At 51.0% G+C, this 26,632-nt stretch overlaps 1 protein-coding gene across 2 annotated transcripts; it reads left to right on the plus strand.

Annotated features, from left to right (window-relative positions):
- The first annotated feature begins 10,501 nt into the window (after nt 1-10,501).
- On the plus strand, nt 10,502-25,758 carry LOC127305853 (ATP-dependent DNA helicase DDM1). 2 transcript variants are annotated; one of them, XM_051336431.2, is made up of 6 exons: nt 10,502-10,538; nt 15,712-15,836; nt 15,915-16,330; nt 16,399-16,585; nt 16,674-16,849; nt 24,646-25,758. In XM_051336431.2, exons 2-6 carry the CDS (start codon nt 15,828-15,830, stop codon nt 25,490-25,492), a joined length of 1,635 nt encoding a protein of 544 aa, XP_051192391.1. In that variant the 5' UTR covers nt 10,502-10,538; nt 15,712-15,827; the 3' UTR covers nt 25,493-25,758. The 2 variants fall into 2 exon arrangements, with proteins under 2 accessions (XP_051192391.1, XP_051192392.1); XM_051336432.2 differs by having other exon boundaries at nt 15,922-16,330.
- The last annotated feature ends 874 nt before the right edge of the window (nt 25,759-26,632 follow it).

Here is a 26,632-nt window from a genome sequence, read left to right on the forward strand (position 1 = left end):
TTAGGGCATAGTGCCTAGTATCCGTAGATGTTACTTTTATGATATTGTTGCAACTTGTTATGCTTAATGCTTGTCACTAGGGCCCGAGTGCCATGATCTCAGATCTGAACATGTTATTGATTCATGAAGATATTCGTTGTTTATGATCTTACCTGCAAGTTGTATACACATGTCGCTGTCCGGAACCAATGGCCCCGAAGTGACAGAAATCGGGACAACCGGAGGGGATGGTAGTGATGTGAGGATAACATGTGTTCACAGAGTGTTAATGCATTGCTCCGGTACTCTATTAAAAGGAGTACCTTAATATCCAGTAGTTTCCCTAGAGGCCCGGCTGCCACCGGCTGGTAGGACAAAAGATGTTGTGCAAGTTTCTCATTGCGAGCACGTACGACTATAATTGGAACACATGCCTATAGATTGATTAGTACTTGGATACCGTTTTATTATTATCTGCAAATGCCCCTGCTTGACTGTTACATGAGTTTCTCTCATCCATGCAACGCCCGTTCATCCGTCCCCGTGCCTACAGTATTTTAATCCTGCTGTTTACTAAAATCACTACTGCTGTCTTTGTTACTCTGCTGCTGTTATTTCACTATCGCTACCGCTATAAATCACATTATCGATAAACTCTTGCGAGCAAGTCTGTTTCCAGGTGCAGCTGAATTGACAACTCCGCTGTTAAGGCTTTCAAGTATTCTTTGTCTCCCCTTGTGTCGAATCAATAAATTGGGTTTTACTTCCCGCGAAGACTGTTGCGATCCCCTATACTTGTGGGTCATCAGCCCCCTCCTCACAAGGCGGCGCGGCCAGGCCTTGGCTCGCGCCGACCTATGAGGTGGGCCCATGGCGGCCCTCCTCGGCTCCCCCTTTTGGCTCCCTCCGTCTTCTGGAAAAATAGGATTTTTCATATAATTTCCGTCAATTGTTGATCTTCCGAAATATTGCATTCTGACGACGCTTTTTCCAGCAGAATCCTGACTCCGGTGCGCGATCCTCCAATAATCATGAAACATGCAAAATAGATGAAATAACATAAGTATCATCTACAAATATGAAATATATCAATGAATAACAGCAAATTATGATATAAAATAGTGATGCAAAATGGACGTATCAATAACCCATGTTTTATTTTGCTACTGTTTTGTTGCGTCTTGGAAGTTGTTACTACTATAGCAACCTCTCCTTATCTTTGTTTTATTGCATTGTTGTGCCAAGTAAAGTCTCTAATAGAAGGTTGATGGTAGATTTGGATTTCTGGGCAGAAACAGATTTCTATCTGTCACGAGTTTGAGTAGGTCTCTCTGTAGGAAACTCAGAAAAATCTGCCAATTTACATGTGTGTTCCTCAGATATGTACGCAACTTTCATTAGTTTTGAGTTTTCTGATTTGAGCAACGGAAGTACCTCTTAAAAATTTGTCTTTACTAGCTGTTCTGTTTTGACAGATTCTGTCTCTGTTTTTTTTGCATTGTCTCTTGTGGACTTTAAGTAAGGATTTCTAGACGTGGAGAGCTGTAGCTAATGTTTTATTGAGTTCTTGCAATGTGTCACTACAGGACCAAAGTGGATTAAAGTTTTTTGAGTACTAACCCTTCTAATGAAGTTTATGAGAAATTTGGTGTGGCAGAAGTTTTCAAGGGTCAAGAGAGGAGGATGATATATGATCAAGAAGAGTGAAAAGTCTAAGCTTGGGGATGCCCCCGTGGTTCATCCCTGCATATTTCAAGAAGACTCAAGCGTCTAAGCTTGGGGATGCCCAAGGCATCCCCTTCTTCATCAACAACTTATCAGGTCACTTCTAGTGAAACTATATTTTTATTCAGTCACATCATATGTGCTTTACTTGGAGCGTCTGTGTGCTTTTATTTTTGTTTGTGTTTGAATAAATTCGGATCCTAGCAATCCTTGTATGGGAGAGAGACACGCTCCGCTTTTTCATACGAACACTGGTGTTCTTAGCTTTATTTTAATGTTCATGGCGGAGTTGAAAACCGTTGCACTTATTGATATTTGGTTGGAAACAGAAAATGCTTCATATTGTCTTGAATAATTTGATACTTGGCAATTGTTTTGAGCTCTGAAGTATATCATGTTTAAGCTCATGCACCATGTAGTTTGAACCTATTAGTGGAGAACTACCGTAGAGCTTGTTGAAATTTGGTTTGCATGATTGGTCTCTCTAAGGTCTAGATATTTTCTGGTAAAAGTGTTTGAGAAACAAGGAAGACAGTGTAGAGTCTTATAATGCTTGCAATATGTTCTTATGTAAGTTTTGTTGTACCGGTTCATACTTGTGTTTGCTTCAAACAACCTTGCTAGCCAAAGCCTTGTACTGAGAGGGAATGCTTCTCGTGCATCCAAAACCTTGAGCCAAAACCTATGCCATGTGTGTCCACCATATCTACCTACTATGTGGTATTTCCTGCCATTCCAAGTAAATACTTCATGTGCTACCTTTAAACAATTCAAAAGCTATTATCTCTTATTTGTGTCAATGTTTTATAGCTCATGAGGAAGTATGTGGTGTTTATCTTTCGATCTTGTCATTTACTTCTGACAGACTTTCACCAATGGACTAGTGGTTCATCCGCTTATCCAATAATTTTGCAAAAAGAGCTGGCAATGGGGTTCCCAGCCCCAATTAATTAACTTTCATTAATAATTCTCTTCATATGATTTGCCCTGATCTATCAGTAAGCAACCTAATTTTGCAAATAGACACTCCTTCATGGTATGTGAATGTTGGAAGGCACACGAGGATTCGGTTAGCCATGGATTGTGTAAGCAAAAGGTTGGGAGGAGTGTCATCAATAATGAAACTAAAGTACATGTGTAAACAAAAGAGAAGAGGGATGATCTACCTTGCTGGTAGAGATAACGTCCTTCATGGGAGCCGCTCTTGAAAGTCTGGTTGGCAAGGTAGTTAGAGTACCCATTACCATTCGTTGACAACAACAAACACCTCTCAAACTTTACTTTTATCCTCTCTATATGATTTCAAAACTTGAAAAGCTCTAGCACATGATTTAATCCCTGCTTCCCTCTGCGAAGGGCCTTTCTTTTACTTTATGTTGAGTCAGTTTACCTACTTCTTTCCATCTTAGAAGCAAACACTTGTGTCAACTATGTGATACGTCTCAAACGTATCTATAATTTCTTATGTTCCATGCTACTTTTATGATGATACTCACATGTTTTATACACATTATATGTCATTATTATGCATTTTTCGGCACTAACCTATTGACGAGATGCCGAAGAGCCAGTTGCTGTTTTCTGCTGTTTTTGGTTTCAGAAATCCTACAAAGGAAATATTCTCGGAATTGGACGAAATCAACGCCCAAGGTCTTATTTTTCCACGAAGCTTCCTGAAGACCGAAAGGATCACGAAGTGGGGCGACGAGGCGCCGCCACACTAGGGTCGCGCGGCCAGGGCTGGGCCCGCGCCACCCTAGCGTGTGGGGCCCCTGTCAGCCCTCCGACTCCGCCCTTCCGCCTACTTAAAGCCTTCGTCGCGAAACCCTCTGTACCGAGAGCCACGATACGGAAAACCTTCCAGAGACGCCGCCGCCAATCCCATCTCGGGGGATTCAGGAGATCGCCTCCGGCACCCTGCCGGAGAGGGGAATCATCTCCCGAAGGGCTCTTCATCGCCATGATCGCCTCCGATTTGATGTGTGAGTAGTTCACCCCTGGACTATGGGTCCATAGCAGTAGCTAGATGGTTGTCTTCTCCTCATTGTGCTATCATGTTAGATCTTGTGAGCTGCCTATCATGATCAAGATCATCTATTTGTAATGCTACATGTTGTGTTTGTTGGGATCCGATGAATATTGAATACTATGTCAAGTTGATTATCAATCTATCATATATATGTTGTTTATGTTCTTGCATGCTCTCCGTTGCTAGTAGAGGCTCTGGCCAAGTTGATACTTGTAACTCCAAGAGGGAGTATTTATGCTCGATAGTGGGTTCATGCCTCCATTGAATCTGGGACAGTGACAGAAAGTTCTAAGGTTGTGGATGTGCTATTGCCACTAGGGATAAAACATCGATGCTTTGTATAAGGATATTTGTGTTGATTACATTACGCACCATACTTAATGCAATTGTCTGTTGTTTGCAACTTAATATCGGAAGGGGTTCGGATGATAACCTGAAAGTGGACTTTTTAGGCATAGATGCATGCTGGATAGCGGTCTATGTACTTTGTCGTAATGCCCTGATTAAATCTCATAGTACTCATCATGATATATGTATGTGCATTGTTATGCCTTCTTTATTTGTCAATTGCCCAACTGTAATTCGTTCACCCAACATGCTATTTATCTTATGGGAGAGACACCACTAGTGAACTGTGGGCCCCGGTCCATTCTTTGCATCTGAAAAACAATCTACTGCAATTGTTCTTTACTGTTCTTCGCAAACAAACATCATCTTCCACACTATACAATTAATCCTTTGTTTACAGCAAGCCGGTGAGATTGAAAACCTCACTGTTACGTTGGGGCAAAGTACTTTGATTGTGTTGTGCAGGTTCCACGTTGGCGCCGGAATCCCTTGTGTTGTGCCGCACTACACTCCGTCACCAACAACCTTCACGTGTTCCTTGATTCCTACTGGTTCGATAACCTTGGTTTCTTACTGAGGGAAAACTTGCTACTGTACGCATCACACCTTCCTCTTGGGGTTCCCAACGGACGTGTGTCTTGCACGCATCACTATGCATTGATTCTTACATGCTTACTTATTGCACTCATTATATTACTTTGTGTTGACAAATATCCATGAGATATGCATGTTGAAGTTGAAAGCAATTGCTGAAACTTAAATCTTCCTTTGTGTTGCTTCAAACCTCTTATTAAGAATTTATTGCTTTATGAGTTAACTCTTATGCAAGACTTTTTGATGCTTCTCTTGAAAGTACTATTCATGAAAAGTTTTGCTATATGTTATCTATTTGTTAGCAAGCTATAGATCATTGCCTTGAGTCACTTCATTCATCTCATATGCTTTACAATAGTATGATCAAGATTATGTAAGTAGCATGTCACTACAGAATTTATTATTTTTATCGTTTACCTACTCGAGGGCGAGTAGGAACTAAGCTTGGGGATGCTTGATACGTCTCCAACGTATCTATAATTTCTGATGTTCCATGCTAGTTTTATGACAATACCTACATGTTTTGCTTACACTTTATAATGATTTTATGCATTTTCCGGAACTAACCTATTAACAAGATGCCGAAGTGCCAGTTCCTGTTTTCTGCTGTTTTTGGTTCCAGAAAGGCTGTTCGGGCAATATTCTTGGAATTGGACGAAACAAAAGCCCACGATCTTATAATTCAAGGAAGGTTCCAGAAGTCCGAAGGGGAGACGAGGAAGGGCAGCAGGGGGCCCACACCATAAGGCGGCGCGGGTGGCCCCCTGGCCGCGCCAGCCTATGGGGAGGGGGCCCCGTGGCCCTTCCGACTCCGCCTCTTCGCCTATATAACCCCTCATGACCTAAAAACTCGACACCAATTGACGAAACTCCAGAAAGACTCCAAGGGCGCCGCCGCCATCGCGAAACTCCGTTTCGTGGGACAGAATCTCTGTTCCGGCACGTCGCCGGGACGGGGAAGTGCCCCCGGAAGTCATCTCCATCGACGCCACCGCCTCCATCATGCTCCGTGAATAGTTCCCCCATGGACTACGGGTTCTAGCTGTAGCTAGTTGGTACTCTCTCTCCCATGTACTTCAGTACAATGATCTCATGAGCTGCCTTACATGATTGAGATCCATCTGATGTAATCGGTGTTGTGTTTGTTGGGATCCGATGAATTGTTACATTATGATCAGTATATCGATATAAGTTTGTGAAGTTATTGTTGCTGCAATCTTGTTGTGTTTAATGCTTGTCACTAGTGCACGAGTGGCATGATCTTAGATTTGAGCTCTATAATTATTGCTTAGATTGTATCTACAAGTTGTTTGCACATGTCTATGTCCGGAACCCGAGGCCTCAGAGTGACAGCAACTGGGATAACTGGAGGGGAAGGCGTAGGTATGAAGATCACATGTTTTCACCAAGTGTTAATGCTTTGCTCCAGTGCTCTATTAAAAGGAGTACCTTAATTTCCAGTAGATTCCCTTGAGGCCCGGCTGCCATCGGCTGGTAGGACAAAAGATGTTATGCAAGTTTCTCATTGCGAGCACGTATGACTATATATGAAAAACATGCCTACATAATTAATAATCTTGATGTTCTGTCTGAATGCTATTTCAATCCTATCAATTGCCCAACTGTAATTTGTTCACCCAACACTTGTTACTTGTTATTTGAGAGTTACCACTAGTGTAGATAGCTGGGAACCCCGGTCCATCTCTTATCATCATATACTCGTTCTATATATATGTCATTGGAAGTAGTATCAACTATTTTCTGGTGCCATTGCCTCGTGTTCTTTATTCTGTCGTATTCTTTGTTACTATTGCTCTCATATTACTGCTGCTTTCACATCACCCCTGTTACTAGTGCTTTTCCAGGTGCAGCTGAATTGACAACTTAATTGTTAAGGCTTATAAGTATTCTTTACCTCCCCCTATGTCGAATCAATAAATTTGGGTTTTACTTCCCTCGAAGACTGTTGCGATCCCCTATACTTGTGGGTTATCAGTGGTTGCCGGAGCTTCCGCCGCTCCACCAACAATCCCGGCCACCGCTCCCACCCCTGTGACCCCCGCGGTCTCGTCGACGACTGCGGCGAAGAGGCGGCGCGCGGGAACGCATCTGGTCCCGCAAGTCAGTGTCGCGGCGGTCACCGGTGATGGGTCGGCCGTGAAGCCGAAGGCCGCCCGTGCGAGACCAAAGAGTGCGGGTCCGAAAAGGACCAAAGTGAAGGCGGCGACTGTACGTGGCCCCGCGCCTCCCTGCCCATCTCCGCCAATGCCGCCGCCTCCGGAAGCCACCGCGACCGCCGCCCACGACGTGCTCGACGACGGCGCAGCAAGGTACACACGAACTCTTCCTCCATTTTTTCCATTGCAAGTACTGAGGCCTCGTCAAATTAGGAACGATTCCACCTCCTACATGGAGATGTTGGGGGAGGTGAACATTAACCCACTCCCGCCATTCGGCAACGAGAACGACTGCGGGGACGAGGTGGAAGAAGGGGAAGAAGGGGACGAGGGGGGTGAGGAAGAGGACGACGGTGTGGTGGAGGTCACGACCGATGGAAATCGGAAGAAGAGGCGGGCCAACAACTACACGGAGGTTGAAGACGCCACCTTGTGCCGAGCTTGGGCCTCCGTGGGGATGGATGCTGTCTCCGGCACGGATCAACAGGCAAGCGGTACTGGCAGCGCATCGAGGACAAGTTCCACAAGCTCATGCCGCGCGTTCGCCATCCTGTCGATCGCACCTACCGATCCCTCCAAGGTCGTTGGGACGCGATCAAACCGGCGTGTAGCCGGTGGGCAGCAGCAATGGACCAAGTGGTGTCCAATCCTCCGAGCGGCGCAACTGTCGACGAATATGTGAGTGCATATTTGATAAAGCTAATTGTAGTTTAGCTTGGGTGAGATATTGACGATTTGTTGGTTCCTTTTGCATATGTAGGATCGCATTACCGATGCTAGGTACAGAGACATGGCCGGCAGCAAGGACAAGAGCTTCACCATGCGTCATTGTTTTGATGTGCTCCAACACCTCCCCAAGTGGAAATTGAGGGATGAAGAGGTCGCTCCGAAGAAGGCTGCGATGGTTGCGCTCGACGACACCGAGGACGAGAAGGATGGCAGGAACGCCGACAAGCCGGAGGGGAACACGAAGGCGAAGGAAAGGATAAGGCTCGAGGGGGAGGCTGCATTGTTGAGGGACAAGTTTGATCAAATGATGAAGTCGAAGGAGGTGATAGCGACCAAGACTTTGGAGACCAAGCGTGTCATTATCGAGACGAAGAAGGAGGTGAGCCTTGCAAAGGTTGAAGCCAGCCGAGCGGAAGCAAAGAGCAAAGCCAAGTTGGAGGAGATGAGGATCAATGTGAAGAAGGCCAAAGCAACAAAGCAACTATTGGCCGAAGAGAGGGAGATCATGATGATGAACACGAAGGAAATGAATGAGGTTCAGCTGGAGTGGTGGAAGGAGACCTCGGCGGAGATCACGGCAAGGCGAAGAGCTGCTCGTCAAGAGGCAACTGCTGCTGCCGATGTGCCTCCAGGAGGTGGTGCCGATGTGCCTCCAGGAGGTACTGCCGATGCTGCTGATGGCGGGCCAACCTCTGTTTGATGCCGGCGGTTAGATCTGATGGGGAACTATGAACTGTGTTATTTGATGTCTGCACTATGAACTATGCATGATTTGTTTGTGTTTTAACGTTCAGGTTTGATCGATCATATGCAAATCAATTTCATAAACCTTATTTTTACGGGTTCAGATGCCGCAGGCGCAGAACAGAGCCCGTAAACCAAAACTGCAGGCTCTTTCTGCGCCTGCCATTTTCCGGCCCGTAAACACGAATTCGGTGCATCGAACTCGTGTTTTTCGGTTTCACTTTTTACGGGCTCTGCTAGAGATGCTCTAACCCTTGTAAACCACTCAAACTCACTTCTAGTAGGACTGAACTTTATCTCCAAAGCTTTCTCCAAACTACCACTAAAGATAAGTCTTGAGATTTCAGACATTGTACGCTATATGGGGTGCAGCCTATCTACATCGCATAATTAAGCACAAAAGAGAGTAGAGACACTGGACTTGAAAATGCACCGACCAAAATAATATCAGAAGTGGGAAAAGCAAAAAAGGCTCCAGCAACCTTAGTCTCTTTTTTGTGAACAAACTCTTTTTTTATGAAGTAAATGTAGGAAAATAACACGATGTCAGGACAGACCCAGCGATGGGAAATCAAAAGGAAAATGATCCAATCCCCCCGGGGGATAAGAGGCGCTGCAACCTCCGGCTCCGTAGCCGTTGGATGAGGCGCATCGCGCACGCGCTCACGCGGAATCCCAGCACGACGCGTCATGAGTGGCCCCCACCAAAACCTTATCTTCTCGCGTCTCTCTCTCCCGCAACAGCTCCGGCTCCGCTGCAGCGCCCCAGCGACGCCGCCATGATCCATCGCCGCGCTCCGCCGCCACGCTTCTGCTGCCCTGCGTGCAGCCACCGCCTCCCTCGACCTCCTCCTCCGCCGCGCCATGCTCCGCTTTCCCCGCGCGTGGCCAGCGCCTCCGCCGACCTCCTCCTCCGCCGCCGTGCCATACTTCTCCTTCCCTGCGCGCGGCCACCGCCTTCCCCGACCTCCTCCTCCGAAGCCGCGCCGCGTCCTCGTCTGCGCCCACGGCGAGCCTCCGCGCGTGGTCGCCGGCTCCCCTGACCTCCTCCACGTGCAGCCCTCCGAAGTCGCCCTGCTGCTTCTCCGATTTCGACGCCGCCCAAGGTCCCATCGGCGCCCCGGTGGTGGTGCTGATGTGGACATGGCTGTCGCTACAAGGTTCAGCCGGGCTTGCTGCAAGAGGAGGCATGGCTTGCTACAAGGGAGGCTGGGCTTTGCTACAAAAGTCGGCCGGCCTTGCTAACGGCAGTGGGTGGCCCTGCTGCGAGCGGCGGGAGGCCTTGCTACAGTGGGAGAGAGGTCTTGCTACATGCGGCGATGGGCTTTGCTACCATGGGTGCCAAGCTTTGCTACAAAGGGGGTGGCCGGCCTTGCCAGCGGCAGTGGTTGTAGTTGCTACAAGGGGCAGGAGGCATTGCGACAACAAGCACCCGTTTTGTGCTACCTATGGTGGAAGCCTTCGCTGCGAGCGGTGGGTGGTCTTCTCCGGCGACGGCATCTCCAACTACGACGCCTTTTTGCTGCAATTGGTGGGTCACTCTGCTACCAGCGGCGGAAGGCGTTGCTACAAGGGGTGTCCAACGTTGCTACCTAGGTGACGATGTCTTCTCCAGTGAGGTTTCCAGGTTTCCGACGAGATCATCGTCGATGTCTCCGATGATGTCGGTTTTTACTACAATAGCATATTCTTTTTTTTAGCTACAATAGCATTTTCTTTTTGCTACGAGCTCTCCGATGAGGTCTCCGACGAGCTCAACCTTTTTATTTAATTTCGTGATTGAACCGTTTTTTGCTACAATGTAGCAAAAGCGGGTTATTTTTTGCTGCCGGGATGTGTTTTTTGCTACATTCAGTAAAAGCAGATCTGGCCGTTCAAGATGGCTGATCCGACGGCTCGCGACCCGGGGCTGGGAAATCAGATCCCGGGGGACGCCCAGCAGTTTCCAAATTCGGACGCGCGCGCGCGCTCTGTCTTCTCTCCATTTCCCCGCGCTTTCTTCACCCACATCGAACAGAGAGGATAGCAGAACCAGGAGGCGACTGGAGCTCCCGTCGGCGGCGGCAACAGCGACGCGGGTGAGTTCCGCCACCGCCTGAAGCCTTCTTTCTCAATCCCCTTCCTGGTTGCGCAAATCTTATCCTATCTTGCCTCTCGCAGGTCGGTTTGGTGTTGTAGACAAACTTTGGGCAGCCAACCAGATCAAGCCCGAGGTAATCGCAAAAAAATTCAAGCCCGAGTTAATGTGGATGGAAAGATCGATTTTTATTCATTCTTTGATGTGCTACTGTGTACTGTCTTCTTTACCATTTTTTGTTGCATCTTTTGTAAGTAAATCCCCAAATCTTCGTTATCTAATCAGCCTTGCACTTGGTACTACTGTGAGTTGATTCAAAAGCATCCAATCATTGTTATCCAGGCATATTTTTTTCGAATTTTCACCGGGGGGGAGAGGATCCCCACCTGAATTATATTGAAAAAAAAGGGGCAGGCCCCAGATGTTGTACAGCAGAAAGATAGAGGGCAGAAAGAGGTCTATGTTACATCAGTTTACATCAGGGTTGCGGAGGCAGGCAAGCCAGGCGTCAACCGCGTCCTGCAGCCTAGAAGGAAGGCGGCCCCGCCATAGAGTGGCATCGTCGCGGCAGTTTTTCAGCAAGCGAGGGAGAGACGGATCCTCGCCACAGAAGACTTTCGCATTCCGCTGCTTCCATAAGTGCCAGCAACCAAGCAGAATGAAGGTAGAGGCAGTTTCGGCCGGCACACTCAGCGGCGCCCGGATGAGGTGCAGCCCGTCGATGTGAGCAGCAGTAGGCACAGCAACTCCAACAGCGACCCAGAATTTTTCAGCAGCGGGACAGTGGAGAATCAGGTGGCTTGCGGTCTCCATGGAGGCAGTGCACATGGGGCAGCCAGCCTCGGCGACGCTGACGATGGTCTTGCGAAGGAGGTTGTCCCTGGTCTGAATTCGCGACTTGACCAGCAGCCAGGCGAAGAATTTGACTCTGGAGGGGGCCCAACCGTCCCAGAGGAAGCTTGCATGAGCAGACTGCTCGCCGCCGAAGTGGCAGAGCCGGTAGAGCTCAGCTGCGCGAAGGGAGTTTGACGGCCCGGCACAGCGGAGCAAGGAGCGAGAGTCGGGCTCGTCCCTGATCGAGACCGAGTCGAGGAGAGGGCGGAGCAGCTCCAGCTCATGCGCCGCCACCGTGGAGAGGCGCGGAGCAAGGGCATTGTCGATGCCAGCCTGAAGGACTTGCGCCACGGTCGTGTCCGGCTTGGTGGTGTGGGTGTAGAGAGCGTGGTGCGATGCGTCCAGGGCTCCTCCGGGAAGCCAGGAGTCATGCCAGAAAGAGGCTCGCCGGCCATCTCCCACCGAGACAGAGGAGATAGAGCGGTAGAGGGGAATCAGCTTGCGCAGGGTCGCCCAGTGGTTGCCGGCCGGAGCGGCGCGCGCCACCGCATCGACCGAGCGGTCGCCAATCTCCGCCCACTTCCACGCAGCCCAGGGGGAGTCGGGGCAGGCGTGCAGCCGGTGTAGGAGCTTGACGAGGAGGCAGGCATTTTGGACAGCCAGGGCGCGCACACCCAGTCCGCCCTCGCCTTTGGAGCGACAGACCTTGTCCCAGGCCACAAGGCATTTTGCTCCGGAGGCACGCTCGCCAGCGTCCCAGAGGAAGGAGCGACGAAGAGCGTCGAGGGCCTTGATCACCGACGGCGGCAGCATGAGCGCTGCCATAGCGTGGGTGGGAAGGGAGTCCAGAACAGCGTTCACGAGCACGAGGCGGCCTGCCGGAGACAGGAGGAGAGCTCGCCAGCCGGAGAGGAATTTGTCGGCCTTGGCGATGAGCGGGGTGAAGGCGTCGATGTTGAGCTTATCACAGGAGAGAGGGAGTCCCAAGTAGGTCTGGGGAAACCCTTCGACGGAGCACCCCAGGGCCGCAGTTGCCGAAGCCAGCAAGTCGTCGTCGACGGACATTGGGACGAGGGTGCTCTTGGTGAAGTTGATGACAAGGCCGGTGGCGTTGGCGAAGTTGTCGAGGATTTCCTTGAGCCGATCAGCCGCACCAGGGTCGGCCCGGAGGATGATCAAGGTGTCGTCCGCGTACTGCAGCACCAGGGGCGGGAGGCAGTCGATCAGTGGGTGCTAGAGCATGCCATCCTGCTGAATCAGCTTCTGAAGAATGTCAGCCACCAGGAGGAAAAGGTACGGAGATAGAGGGTCCCCCTGACGGAGCCCTCGCTTGCAGTTGATCCAGCGTCCGGGGATCCCATTGAGCAGCACCGCCGACATGGAGGAGTGGAAAATGGTATCCATCCAGTCGCACCAGAGGGGAGGGAAGCCTCTAGCCAGAAGGATTCGCCGCAGGCTGCCCCAGTCGATGGAGTCAAACGCTTTGGCGAAGTCGAGCTTGAGGACAAGGGTTGGGGCGGCGCGCTTGAAGCAGGATTGCACCATTTCCGTCGCGTAGACGAAGTTCTCGGAGATGCTGCGCCCGGCGATGAAGCCAGACTGGTCGACGTCGATCACGCCCGCGATCTGTTGTTGGAGGCGAGTGGTGAGCGTCTTGCACAGGATTTTCATGTCGCAGTTTTGGAGCGAGACGGGGCGGAACGCGCTGGGAGGCAGCATGCCGTCACGTTTGGGAAGAAGAACGACATGAGCCCTGTTGATCCTGGCCAGATCGACGTTGCCCGCGTGGAAGCCGTCGGCGAGGCGCTGCATGTCCTGGCCGACGTCGCTCCAGGCAGCCTGGAAGAAGCTGGGGCCCAAACCATCCGGGCCGGGGGCGCTGGTGCGGTCGAGCCCGAAGGCCGCAGCCTTGAGCTCCGCAGGTGAGAAGGGGGCCACGAGCCTTGGGCCATCGACGCGGCGAGAGTCGCGGTAGAGCCGGTCGAGGTCAAAGGCCCAGCGGGTGTCGCGAGCCCGCCCCAAGAGATCGGTGTAGAAGGCATGCAGCGCGTGCGCCTTGTCTCCGTGGGCGACAGCGATGCTGCCATCGTCGAGCAGGAGCGACCTGATCTGGCGCGTGCGCCTTCTCTCCGTGGGCGACAGCGATGCTGCCATCGTCGAGCAGCAGCGATCCAGGCATATGCATTCGACATTACTACGAGTTGATGTGAAATCCCCCAATAACAATGCAAGTTCTTCAACTGAACTTGCATCAGGTGTAGGGTATTTTGAGTCTCTTATCAAACAAATATTACATGGCAATAGTTTGATGTCGCGGCTGTAGCATCTGAGTATGAGGCGGTGGTTATGGCTAGTTCATATTGTAAATATGTTTCCCATATTAACTTCCTTCACATGCTGTGCAATATTTACTTGCATCATTTTTTTCTGCTTATGCTCTGCTTGAAATATGTGCAGCTACAACGTGTCAGTACAATCTTTAGATTTGCTTTCTTGTGTAACTGAGGACAATAAAATGGGGAATAGGAGAACTTCTTTATGCAATTCTTGTTGTGACCAAGGGAGATTGGACTCTTTAGTGATGACGTGTAGAGGCATGTACGAGGTACTTTCTGAAAAATATGTATGATGAGTCTGAAGTAACACTGTACGAGAAGCTGTGTTTAACTAAAATAACCTTCCGTGACTTGTCAACTATATTTCGTTCAATGATATGTTTGGTGATTACCAAACTAGACGTGCATCCATGGGAGCTGAATAGATTGCATGATTGCTTATAATGGGGTATTATGTGTTCTAGCTTCATCTTGGCGTACCAGCAGGACATATTTGAATGGCTTTCCTAATTCAGGTTTTGTGATAGAACCATATGGTCCGTGACTCTGTAAGATTTTATTCTGATTTGAGCTCGAATGCATGAGTAGCAAACACTTTTAATTTGATGTAGAATGTAAGGACTCTGCTGAATGATGGATCTTTTTAAAATGCTTATGCACTTGCTAATCTAAAAAAAAGTTCATGCACTTGCCGAATAGCTGAATACTATTTATATGGTTTTTATTGGCGGAAATGGTTAACCCAAAGGGTCTATTGGCTATTGCTATAGCTTGTCATGTTATTTTGTTCTTTATGCGTTCCAAACATTAAAATTTGCATTTATTCTAGTATGAGAATAGATACACCGTGTAATTATAAATTTCTGTTGAGTGCAAAAGTTACGTGTTAAGTACAAAGAATCATGTGTAAGTACAACAGTGAGGCTACATAAAAAAATTCTGTCAGGTATGTGCAAATGCTGAGAAGAAACGAATCCTATGCGTCCAAACAAAATTGCAACCATAGCACATTTCCATTCCAGGGTGAATTGAAATTTACACTTTATTCCAGCATACCAATTCAATTATTTTAACTAAACAGAGCCTTAACGACATCTTCCTTTGTGCTGCGCTGCTGTAATGGGAAAGGAACTGTGTTTTGGGAATTCTTACTGGTAGTGAAGCAGTGAGTGTTGGTCATGAGTGATCAGGATTGTGTTGACAGAAGAATCATGTGTTGGCACTCTCTGTGCTGAAAACCCCTCTCCCTTTTGGAGTCCCATTCTCAATGTTCAGGCCACTTCTCTTTTGCCTCTCATGTCCCTCTTTTTCCCCTAGTTTCTCATGCATTTTATAATATCTGGTTAGTTCATCTGCTGTTTCTGCAAAGAGAAATCCCAAGATATGGTCTTTGCAACCTTTCCTTATGAAGGATTCGCTCGTGGAAAAGGTTTTTTGCGAAATATTTTTCTATTTCTGCACCATATTCTTTAAAGAAAATGTTGGTGAATTAGCTCTAGAATGCAATATGTGCTAGATTTCTTGTAACTTATGTGTTTTGATCTACTAGTTTGCTTGTTTGGGCATACTGTGGTATGATGCGGTACAAATTTGACGATGTGGTATTAGTTAGAGTTTCATATGGTCACTTATTTGGAGTGTTCTTTTGTCGGAGTTAATCTGGTGGTGATTTGGAAGACCGACCCCCTCTTGTCTCCGCCGAGGCGATAGGGGGAACATTGACCCCATTGTCATAGTCCCTCCCCACACCCTCCCTCCTCCGCCTCCGCCAAGGGCGCTATCTCTGGAGCTGGGGAGCCCCCGATGGTAGTGGTTGGGGTAAGGCCCCTGAAAGACCAAGGATATTGCCTAGAGCTGTCTAAAAATGGGTGTTTCAACTTTATCTAGATATAGATGTATCTCTAACTAAAATGCATCTAGATACATCCTTATCTAGACAAAAGTGAGACACCTATTTTTAGACGGAGGTAGTAAAAGTCTTGTAACCTATGTGTTTCCATCTACTTGTTTGCTTGTTTGGGTATACTGCAGTCTGGGTGGTACGCATATGATGAAATGGTGTTGGTTAGGGTTTCAGTTGGTTGCTGATTTGTGGTGCTGTTTCTCGGGGTTTAATCTGCTGCTGATTTATGTTTGAAGGACTGGTGACCGTTGTGGCGAATGGGGGTAAGCTAAGATTGAAGCTGCCTCTGCCAACGCTACCGATCCTTCTACATCCGTGGTGCACGAGGTGATCTCTTGAAAAAAAGTCCTGGATGGATGAGGTAATTTCGCTTTCCTTGGGGCAATTTCTGTATTTTGCCTGTTGAGGTTCTCCAATGATTTGACTCTTCTGTGTGAAGATGGCAGAATCTGAGAGACCTGCTTTTGATCCTAACCAAGAATTCAGCACGTTAGATAAGATCCTGACACAAACCCAGCGCTATTCAGAACTTCTCCTTGAGGAAGTACTTACAAAATCTACTGCTGATGAAGCTGCCCTCACAGAAGAAGAAAAGTGGGAAAAAGAGCAAGACAGGCTTATTCCATCAATGGCTGGTGCCACGGTGAAGCCTTACTTGATAAAGGGTGTCAAGTGGCTAAAATTTCTGTGGCAGAATGGGCTAAATGGGATAATAGAGGATCCAGTGGAATTCGGGGCAGTATTCCAGACACTTTTATTTCTTGCTCATCTCAAGGAAAGTGGTTTGCACGGTCCATACATGATAGTTACGGCCGAGCCCTCGAGTCATATCTCATACTGGTTGAAAGGGATAAGGTAAAGTTTCTAAAGTTACGCTGAATTCACTGTTAGTTGATGTCTTACATGGAAATGCTTGGTTTCAGATTGTTCCCCACTATGAAGAAACTGATTTATTTTGGAGATAAAAACAGTCGGGCAAACTGGAGGAGAGAGTTAGTGTACAAAACTGTTGGCCCTGATTTTCCGATCATATTAACTACATATCGTACGGCCATGTTAGACAAAGGATGGCTTGCTGATTATAAGTGGAAATATGTTGTCTTGGATGAGGTGATATAAAAACACGAGCCCATATTATTTTCCTTTTATAGTTTCTCCCTTTTATATTTATATGCCTGTTCCATACTTATTTTTCCAGAGTGATCAAATGAAGCAGTGGGAATACGAAATATTGGAGAAGTTAAAGCACCGGCCAGTGGATAATAAGCTCCTTTTGGTAAGGTCACATTCTACAAAGAGCCTAGCAGATCTGCGGTCGCTATTGAAGTTTGCGTTGCCTCCTGTGCTCTCATGTCTTGAGGAATTTGATTCATGGTATGATTTGCTAGTTAACACTCAAACCGTTGATCACCCTGTATCTTATGCACATTTACATGATGTTCTTCATTTCATTCATATTTTGTGAGCTGGAGAACTCTTCGTGTCCATTAGTTATGAGGCCAAATGGCATTTATTGATAGTTGCCTGAATTTTCTTGTGTAATATTACCTATCTTCAGAAAGGTTTTCCCTGCCATTGGCCTGTTGTTGTATTGATAACCTGGGCTAGTTTATATGGATCTAACAGAATGGGTATGCTGATGGTGGTTCTAGCCAAGACATCTCCCCTGACTTGTTAAGTTAGAATGGTCTTGATACTTATTGTGGTTACACCAATTCAAACGGATCTGTTAAATTAGGGAATACAAATTCTCTTACTATGCACTATCTGTCCTAAATTCATAATTGTATCGATTTCACTATTCGAATAGTACTCTTGCAACGGTTTTCCTGTACTTGTATGTAATAATTATATATCACGAGGTTCCGAAACTCTGTTGTCCTACAATGCCACATAGCAAGGGTCAGAAGCTCTATTGCCATATAAACTATTTTTGTTTTCTTATTGTAAATTCGAGAATTCTAGCCTTTGTGAAGCACAATACTTTTTCGCGAAAACGCAAAAGACTTGCGTTTCGATGCATTGATAGATAAAGAGAGTTAGTTATGTACATGCCCCTCCGAAGAGAGACCAACACCCCGCAGTACAACTCGACCCAAGACCCTAATCTAGGGGAGTAGCTGGCGGACACCCCGGGCTCCCGCGTCCGCCCATTGCCGCGCTTCCGTCCTGATGTCGCTGAAGAGTGAAGGCACCGAGGGCTGTGCATTGTCGAAGATCACAGCATTCCGATGCTTCCAGATCCACCACGCCGTGAGCATGATGAGCGACGAGGTACCTTTGCGCAGCTGGCGGGGAGTAGTACGCACCACCAGTGACCACCACTCCACGAAGTCGCCCCCATCCGGAGGTCCCGACGTGGATCGGATCCACGAGAGAACCTCGAACCAAATCGTCCTGGAGAAAGAGCATCCAGTGAGGAGGTGCGTCATGGTCTCCATAGACTGATCACAGAGCGGGCAGGCGGGCGCATGCGGGAGGCCCCGACGCGCCAGCCTTTCCCCTGTCCAGCACCTGTCTAGACAGGCCAGCCATATGAAGAACTTGACTCTCGGAGGCGCCCAGGATTTCCAGTTTAGCTCCCAAGATGCCGAGGTGATCGCCCCCTGAAAAAGGGCCTCATAGCATGTGTGGGAGGTGTACTGTCCATCCGTCGTCCACAGCCAGGTCATCCTATCTTCTTCCGCCGATAGCTGGAATCCTCTCAGCCTGACCCACAATTGCACATACTGCCACAGTGCGAGGGCGCTCGGCGCTCCCACTATGTCTGAGATCCAAGTGCGATCAAACAGCGCCTCGCGCACCGTACGCACCTTCCTGCGTCGCTTAGGTACCAGCGCATGCACCTCCGGCGCCATCTCTTTGATGGATCTGCCATCCACCCACCGGTCCTCCCAGAAGAGGGCGGACTCTCCATCGCCCACCACCATCGCGGTGGAAGCTGCGAAGATGTCCAGCTCCACCTTCGAGAACTGCATGTCCAGCCCGCGCCACGGTCTCAGGGGGTCTGTGCGCATCCTCCAAAGCCAGCGCACCCTAAGGCTGGTGGCCGTTCGCTCAAGGTCTGGGATTCCAAGCCCTCCGAGATTAAGCGGTCTGCACACCCTAGCCCAATTCACGTGGCAGTTGCCACCATTAGCCTCAGCCTTACCCAGCCATAGAAACCCTCGCAGGATTTTGTTGACCTGCTTGAGCGTCTTCTTGTTCAGGCCCAGTACCATGAGCTGGTGTAGCGGGATGGCCGCCAACACCGCCCGTATCAGCGTCAAGCGCCCAGCACGCGGCATCATAGATGCGCGCCACGTCGGCAGCTTGTCAGCCAGTCTGTCCAGGAGGGGCTGAAAAGATACCGCCGACAGCCGCCTGGTGGACAGGGGAATGCCGAGGTACTTCACCGGGAAAGGCGCTAACTGACACTCCATGAGTTCCGCAGCGCCAGCCGCTTCAGCGTCAGTGCAGGCAATAGGGGATACCGAGCACTTCGCGAAGTTAGTGCGTAGGCCGGAGGCTTGTCCAAAGAGCTCCAGGATGCCTCGAACCGCACGCAGGTCTGTCTCATCCGGGTGGCAGAAGATCACCACATCATCCGCATAGAGGGACACAGAAGTCGCGAGCTCCCGTCGCGCCAACCGTCGCAGGATACCCATCTCAGTAGCTTTAACAAGCACCTTGTTGAGAGAGTTCATAACCAGCACAAACAGCGATGGCGACAGGGGGTCACCCTGTCTCAGGCCCCTCCGATGCCAAATAGGGGGGCCTGGCTCGCCATTGAGCATCACCCGAGTACTGGCAGTGGCGAGCAACAAGGAGACCAGCTCCCGGAAACGTGGTCCGAACCCGATCCTCTGGAGAACCTCCAAAAGGAAACCCCAGGATACTGAGTCGAAAGCACGCGCTATATCCAGCTTCAGCATCACCCTCGGTTCCTTTCCCCTGTGCAGGAACTTGGCAGTCTGCTGAACCAACATGAAGTTGTCATGGATGCACCGTTTGCGGATGAAGGCGCATTGGTTGCTGTCCACCAGCGAGTCCATCCGGGGAGCCAATCTAGACGCCAGGACCTTTGCCACCAGCTTGGCGAAGATGTGGATTAGACTGATCGGCCTATAGTCAGCCAGCGCCGCTGCATCCGGGCGCTTGGGCAGCAGAACTAACAAGGCTTGGTTGAGGCCTTGAAATCCGCGCCCACACATCGTGTAGAGCTTGTCGAAGGCTGCCATGAAGTCAGCCTTGACCACATCCCAACAATTCTGCAGGAACTCGGCCGTAAACCCGTCAGGTCCGGGGGCCTTCCCTGGCGGTAGGTGTCTGATAACGTCCCAGACCTCATGCTCAGTGAAAGCCGCCTCCAGCTCGGAGAGGTCCTCCGCGGCCAAGCCCAGGAAGTCCAAGTCCAGCGAGTGCGTCCTTTCCACCTCCGTGCCAAGCAGACCCTCGAAGTGAGTAAAGGTAGCCTCAGCCATGGCTGCTGGTTCTGAGATAACCGCGCCGTTCACCCGCAAGCTGTGAATCCCGTTCTTTTGGCGCCTGTAGGCAGCATGCTGGTGGAAGAAGGCCGTGTTGGCGTCCCCCTCCCGCAGCCAAGCAATCTTTGCCCGTTGGCGGGCCATCGTTCTCTCTAGGGAAGCCAGCCCTAGGTAGGCTTGTTTGAGAAGCGCCCGGAGACGACGCTCATCAGGGGAGAGCTGTCGGGATTCCATGGCGATGTCAAGCCTCAACACAACCTCCCGCGCTATCATCAGCTGCAGTTTAACACAACCGACCTTCTTATCACTCCAGCTCATAAGCTTGCGCGCTGTGAGTTTCAGCTTAGCGGTGAGCCTTCTGAAGGGGTCCGTGTCCCCCTGAACCACCCCCCAGGCGTCCTGAACCACCTCGCTGAACCCATCAAGCTTCAGCCAGAACCGCTCGAACTGGAACCTCTTCCGCCCCGTCGACTGTGTAGTACAGTCGAGGAGGAGGGGGCAATGGTCCGCAACCACTGTCGCCAAGCAGCGTAGATTGCAGCTGCTGTGGAGTTCCTCCCACGTCACCGTGACAAAGACTCGGTCGAGCCGGACTAGCGTAGGAGTCTCGCGCTCATTGGACCAAGTATATCGGCGGCCGTGCAGGTAGATCTCCTTGAGCTCGCAGTCATTCAGGAAGCGGCAGAATCTACCCATCATCCTACGGTTGAGATTACCGTTGTTCTTGTCCTCAGCCCGATAGATCATATTAAAGTCCCCACAGAGGGCCCAGGGGCCTTGGTGGGACCCGCGGATATCGCGCAACTCATCCAGGAAGGCGATCTTGTCAGCCTCAGCTTGTGGTCCGTATACGCAGGTCAGCCACCACCATGGTGCCCCCCCAAAAGGTGCCACCTTGGCAGTGATACTGTTATCCCCTATGTGGGCGCTGTCAAGCTGCACCTCCCTGCTCATCCAGGCCACAATCACCCCACCCCGAGTATCAGACGCAGGCAAGCAGAAATAAGCATCAAAGTCCGCGCCCAGCGTTTCCACAACAAGGTCAGGGGTTACAACCGCTAGCTTTGTCTCCTGGACACACACAATAGACGCACCCGTAGTACCTACTACACTCCTAACACCCGCCCGTCTTGCGCGATCATTAAGGCCTCGCACATTGGCCACCATAATCTTTGGTTCGTACAACATTAGAACGTTCATCCAGCACCCGAGCGACCCGTGACAGGGTCAAGCTGCCACAAGGCGACCACCCGACATCCCCAACAGCGGGGGGGAACACCCTCTGATCGAGGAGAGCGTCCATCCGTAGAACTCCGCGATCGCCTCAATCATATCATCCGTGAGTGGAAGCTCATACATCTTGTGGTAAGCTTCCAGAGCGGCCGCTGTAGGCGCCTCATCCCCAGAGAGAAGGCCAAGCTTGCGCATCAGGTTCCGCACCGCCCTCATCTCAGCATCCATCCCTCCAGGCTGCTTCGCGATCCTTGAGCTACGACGCGGTTGGAAGTTCAGCTCAACCAACCTCCGCCTGACAGCTGGGGTGCGTAGAATAGCGTCCGAGCGCGATTTCGCGGCTTCAAGGAACTCCCCCAAAGTTCGTGGTCGCGCCAAAGGTACCGACGCCCTAGGTGCCGATGCTTGTCGCGCTCTCTGGAACACCAACGGAGGTGAGGCAAAGCGGCATGTCGACGGAGAGGTGGCAAGGGGTACCCCGGTCTCCTCCTGAGAAGGGGGTGGGTCTACCACGATCTCTTCATCAACCGCCTCGTCATCACCCACACCCACCTCAGTAGCACCCGTCTCCACCACCCTAGCAGCCTCCAAAGTCGGCGAGGGGGGAGCAGACAGTATCAGGGCTTGACAGCGCGCCCTGTCTACATCATCGGGCCCAGCATCATCTTGGCCGAACGGCCCAGCAACCTCCTGCCCGAACGGCCCGTCCTGGTGGGCTTCAACTGGGGAGTCGAGGTTGGCAAAGGCCTCCAGGCCCAACTGCATGCGCGGCACGAACGGGCCTGCCACGCTATCCAGCGTTTGGAGGGAAGGGGGCTCCCTGGCCGAAAAATCACGCGGCGAGGCGGGAAACGACACCGTGAATGCACCAACGCGGAAGCTTCCCCCACTGGCCCCACCGTCCGTCTCCGCCAGGTTTGAAACAGCCGCAGATGCCTCCAAGACCGGAAAAGCTGGGCTATCCGTCAGAGGCCCCACCACGACTCGCGCGTCCTCCACGACCGCCCGTTGTGCGACCATGACTTAGTCCACGGGCCGCTGCGCCGGGCCATGGACCAGGAGGTCCACCGATGCATGCAGCGGTGCATGGCACGCAGTCACCGGGGCGCCGATACCCACGTCATCCGCGGCGGCGGCGCTCGCAGCAGCCACCACCCGAACAGCACCGGCAGCGGCGGCGCTCTCACCATGTGTCACCCGATCATCCGCGGCGCCCACGGCTGCCCCTCCGTCTCCTGTTCTTGAACGCCCATCGTCCATGGCGGCGGCGGCGCTCTCAGCAGCCACCACCTGATCATCGTCGGCGCCTATGGCGGCCAACTCAACGACGGTCTCCTCGCCGGCGGCATTGGCAGCGGCGGCGCGAGCCCTAAGCTCGCGGACCTTGCGTCCACCACGCTTCCTCCTCTTGACGCGCCGTGACTGGTCGACGGCTAGCTCGCCAACGATTGCCCCGGACGCCAGCACTCGTGTGTTCCCGCCATGGCCTCCCCCTCCATGCCCCGAAGGAGCAGGGTGAACGGCACCATTGCCACCGCCTCCGTTACCTGGAAGGACATCAGGTATCCCCCTGGTATACGTGTACTGTCTGCGGGTCGGCCATGCCGGCGTGCTCCCATCGCCATCGACCACGCGATCACCCGGGCCTTGGCGCGGCGTGCTGCGGCGGAAGTCCGCCGTCGACGTGACGTGAATGAGCAGCGGGTATGCGAGTGTGTTGATATGCGGTGGTATCACCGCCTGTGCCGGCGCCGCCAAGTCCTCAAGTGACGGCGGCTCATCGGGTTCGACGATGTGCAGGTCCACCTCCCGTGGGATCAGTGCAGGGTCCAAGCACCAAGCCGATAAGCGAAACGTCCCCATGTCCGCGCGGCTCCTGGTGAGCGGGTGGAGCCGCTCAACCCACGCCGCCGGCGCCAAGATCGTCTCCGCCATGGCCAGGTTCCAGGCGTTAGCAGGGACTCCCTCCACCTCGATCTCCGCATGCACACAGAGGCCACCGGAGGCAGCGTGCGTGCGACGCGCCCATGGCCATAGCAGCAAGCGGAAAAACGGCGACGCGATCACCTCCTCGCGCAACACCCTGTCACGGACTTCCTTGGTGGCGAAGAAGATTAGGAAATCCTCCGGCCGGTGGCAGTGGACGGAGAAGCTCCCCGGCGGCAGCCGGTGAATGTCCTCGAGTGCCATAGACACCTCCTCCGTGGTGACCGCGCGGCGCACCCCCACGATCACAGCAAGCAGCGCATTGGAGAGCGCCGCTTCCGCCTCGTCGATCTCCACAGTCCTTGGCAGGACGCAGGCCGCGCGCGCAGGGCGGCGCGCCAGCTCGCCCCCCACCGCCGGCGCACGCAGCGCCAAGGGGGCCACTTGCCCATCTGCGCCACGTCTTGGCCGCGGCGGCCCTTCATCACGGCGCGCTTGAGGCAACACCGGCGCGACGGCCCTCTCCCCCACAGGAACAGGAGCCACCGCCCGCGCGTCGCCCGCAGCCGCGACCACCATGCTCACCTGCGCGACCTGGCGCCCAAAGGCAGCCCTTTGCGGCGGGTCAGCTCTCCGCGGCGCATCCATGGCCCGGCGCGGCGCAGCTGCAGCCCTGGCCGGCGCGTCAACCCGTCTCCTCACCACCCTGCGACCAGCATCCCGGCGCACATCCCTGGCAGCCTGGTGTACCTCCGGCGCACGCGCGCGGTGGTCACCGGCGCCGTCAACCACCCTACGGCCGCGGCCCACTTCGTCGCCACGTTGCCTGGCTGTCTCCATGGCTTCCGGCGGCGGCGACGGAGGCCTCGGCTGGCGGGGGAGCGAGCACTCCCTCGCCATGTGCCCAGCCTCCCCGCAGCGCAGGCAGACCGGCCCGACGGTACACTCCGCCGCGCGGTGGCCAGGCTGTGTGCAGAGAAGGCACAGCCCGCGGTAGTCGTCGTAGGCGCCGGGAACGCGCACCGGGCGCGACGGCCGCGCCGCCACCTTCTTCCCAGCCCTCCGGCCGCGCTTGCGGGTGACGTGTGTGGGCTCCTCCCACGGGACGCCATCCTCTTCCTCGAACGGGTCGTCGGAGTCGTCGAGCGCGTCGAAGGCGGCGCTCTCCTCCTCCCGCACGACCATGGATCGCACCTCCCTGAAGCACAATACTTGAAATGAAATTTCTGGATTAGCAAACGTGCATGCTATTAACTCTTGTTTGCTGGTTATTGTTAGCTCTCATACTTAAATATATTATATCAATTAAATATTATCATAGCTTTATACTTTGTATTTTGCTTATCTCCATGGTATATGCTATCTTTGCTGAAATGCTTACCGATGAATCAAGCAGCATTCATATCTATATCTCACAACAATCTACATGTATTTCAGTTGAACTATGTGTCAAATTTGTTACACGAAGACACTGAAGTTGCTTGCTAAAAATTATCTTTATTAAATTTGATTTTGCGCCTCTAGCTGACAACAATTTTCTTAAAGGTTTAAATTTTCTGGCAAAGAAGGCGAGGAACAACAAACTGAAGAGGAAAGGAGGACCTATCTTTCGAAGCTTCATGCCATTTTGCGTCCATTCCTTCTAAGGCAGATGGAGGATGTAGAAAACAAGGTCCCCCAAAAGAAAAGTGCCACATGCTACAAGGCTAAAGTTGTTCAGCACCCGAATGCAATTGGCGTCAAATGCTCTAAAAACCATGCAACGAAAGAAGTCACAAGGACTGGTGTTGAGAGTTGTCAAGCTGTAGCAGCAGAGGTTCCCCCAAAGAAAGGGCCCACATGCTCAGATGCGATGAGTGTCACACGCCCCAAAGACCATGCAGCGATAGAAGGTGCAAGGACCGGTGCTGAGACTCAAGCGGTAGCAGCAGAGGTTCCCCAAAAGAAAGGTGCCACATGCTCAGATGACGTTATTGCCACACGCTCCAAAGACCATGCAGTGATAGAAGGCTCAATGACTGCTGCTGGGAGTTCTCAGGAGGTAGCAGCAGAGTATGTTTCTGAAACAAATAGGAAAGGTAGTGCTGACATGCGATCCAGTCAATTTTACCTGGAAGGCAATGAGGTTGTAAAGAGGCAGCGAACAAATGATGCGCTTATCACACCGCTTGGAGAAAGCAATTCAGCTGTGCATGCGCATGTGCAAGTGACCAAGTCAACTTCCTCTGAGCTAATCTTCAAGGCACTCCAAGACATACCTGACTTGGCCCGTGCTGATATTCTAAGAGCTTACAGTACTCTTACCCGTGATGATCGCCAGTTTGAATCTCTTATGGCGCTCCCAATGGACATGAGGAAGGATTGGCTGCTCATGGAGATTGGAAACAAGTAAAGGTTGCCCTAAGATCTGTCTACCCACATCCTCATGTAAAAATATATACTCTTCATTGTATAAACTAGCACTTGTCTGAACCTCATAATTCACTTCCATTTAGAATTGAAAGTAAAAAGGAGTTGTAGTGGTTCTGTGATGGTTCTGCCATCTGATCTCATGAGTTGAGCATGTTAGTTGTGCTCAATTCTAAATTTGCAACACAATGCTACATAGTGTGTTTTTTGATTACCTTGACAATTCTATGCAAAGCGAATTTACTTTCAGCAAGCAGTGCTATAAACAGTTAAGAAACACTAACATTCCGAAGCTTAATTACTAACACCTTTGTCTTAGTTTCTCACCTTAAGGGTGAGCTTACAGGATAGCACGAGCATTCTCCCAGCAGATTATGTCTACTAGTCAAATATCAGAGCATCATGTAGACTAATTATTCCGCACATCGACTATGGTTAGCATCGAAAATACGCAACTGGACATGGGTACTCATGAATCCTATAACTTGCCGGCCCAAAATTTGTATTCTGGTGCTCTAAAAATTCTAAAATAGAATTTGCGGGTAGAGGACGCACATATATATGTGTGTGCCAATTTTCATATCCAAATTTAAAAGTATGTAACTTAGGCAAAAATCACAAGTTTTAAATAAACAATCCAAAGGAAACTCCCCCTCCCAAAAATTGAATAACTTGATTGTCGGATAACTATGTAACTTAGTACCGAAATAAGTTTAATCGGGTTTAACAGTACCTATGTTCCAAAAATCCGCATTAGGTTGGCATGGCGCTTCATGAAACGTCGCACTTCAGTAGTAAGGTATGTAGCGGGTTAGCCGATGGAATCTGGAAACTCTCCTGAAAGGGCACAAAGGTGAGGGTTAAAACTTAAAAACGAACATACAGTTGGGCATTCACATTGTACAAGAGCTCCAAAACTCACCATGGTCTATATATAAGGGTAACCATGGTACACGAGCTCCAAAAATCACAAGTGTTTGGCTAGGTTTCGTTGAGCTGATCAATGGAAGCGGGGATGAGATGTCCCTCTTGCTCTAAAAAAAAACCCATGGTATGGGTTAAATGCTTCCGCCAGGGAGCTTTGGGGTTGGTTGGTGGAGCCACGAGGGGAGAGACATTATCC

The sequence above is a fragment of the Lolium perenne genome, chromosome 6 (genome assembly GCF_019359855.2).
Source record: "Lolium perenne isolate Kyuss_39 chromosome 6, Kyuss_2.0, whole genome shotgun sequence".
NCBI lineage: Eukaryota > Viridiplantae > Streptophyta > Magnoliopsida > Poales > Poaceae > Lolium > Lolium perenne.

What these genes read in the sequence shown, in the direction of transcription:
- LOC127305853 (XM_051336431.2), top strand. An exon ending in AATATGTTGTCTTGGATGAG is followed by an intron (nt 16,586 to 16,673) that starts GTGATATAAAAA and finishes TTATTTTTCCAG; the next exon opens with AGTGATCAAATGAAGCAGTG. An exon ending in CTTGAGGAATTTGATTCATG is followed by an intron (nt 16,850 to 24,645) that starts GTATGATTTGCT and finishes ATTTTCTTAAAG; the next exon opens with GTTTAAATTTTCTGGCAAAG.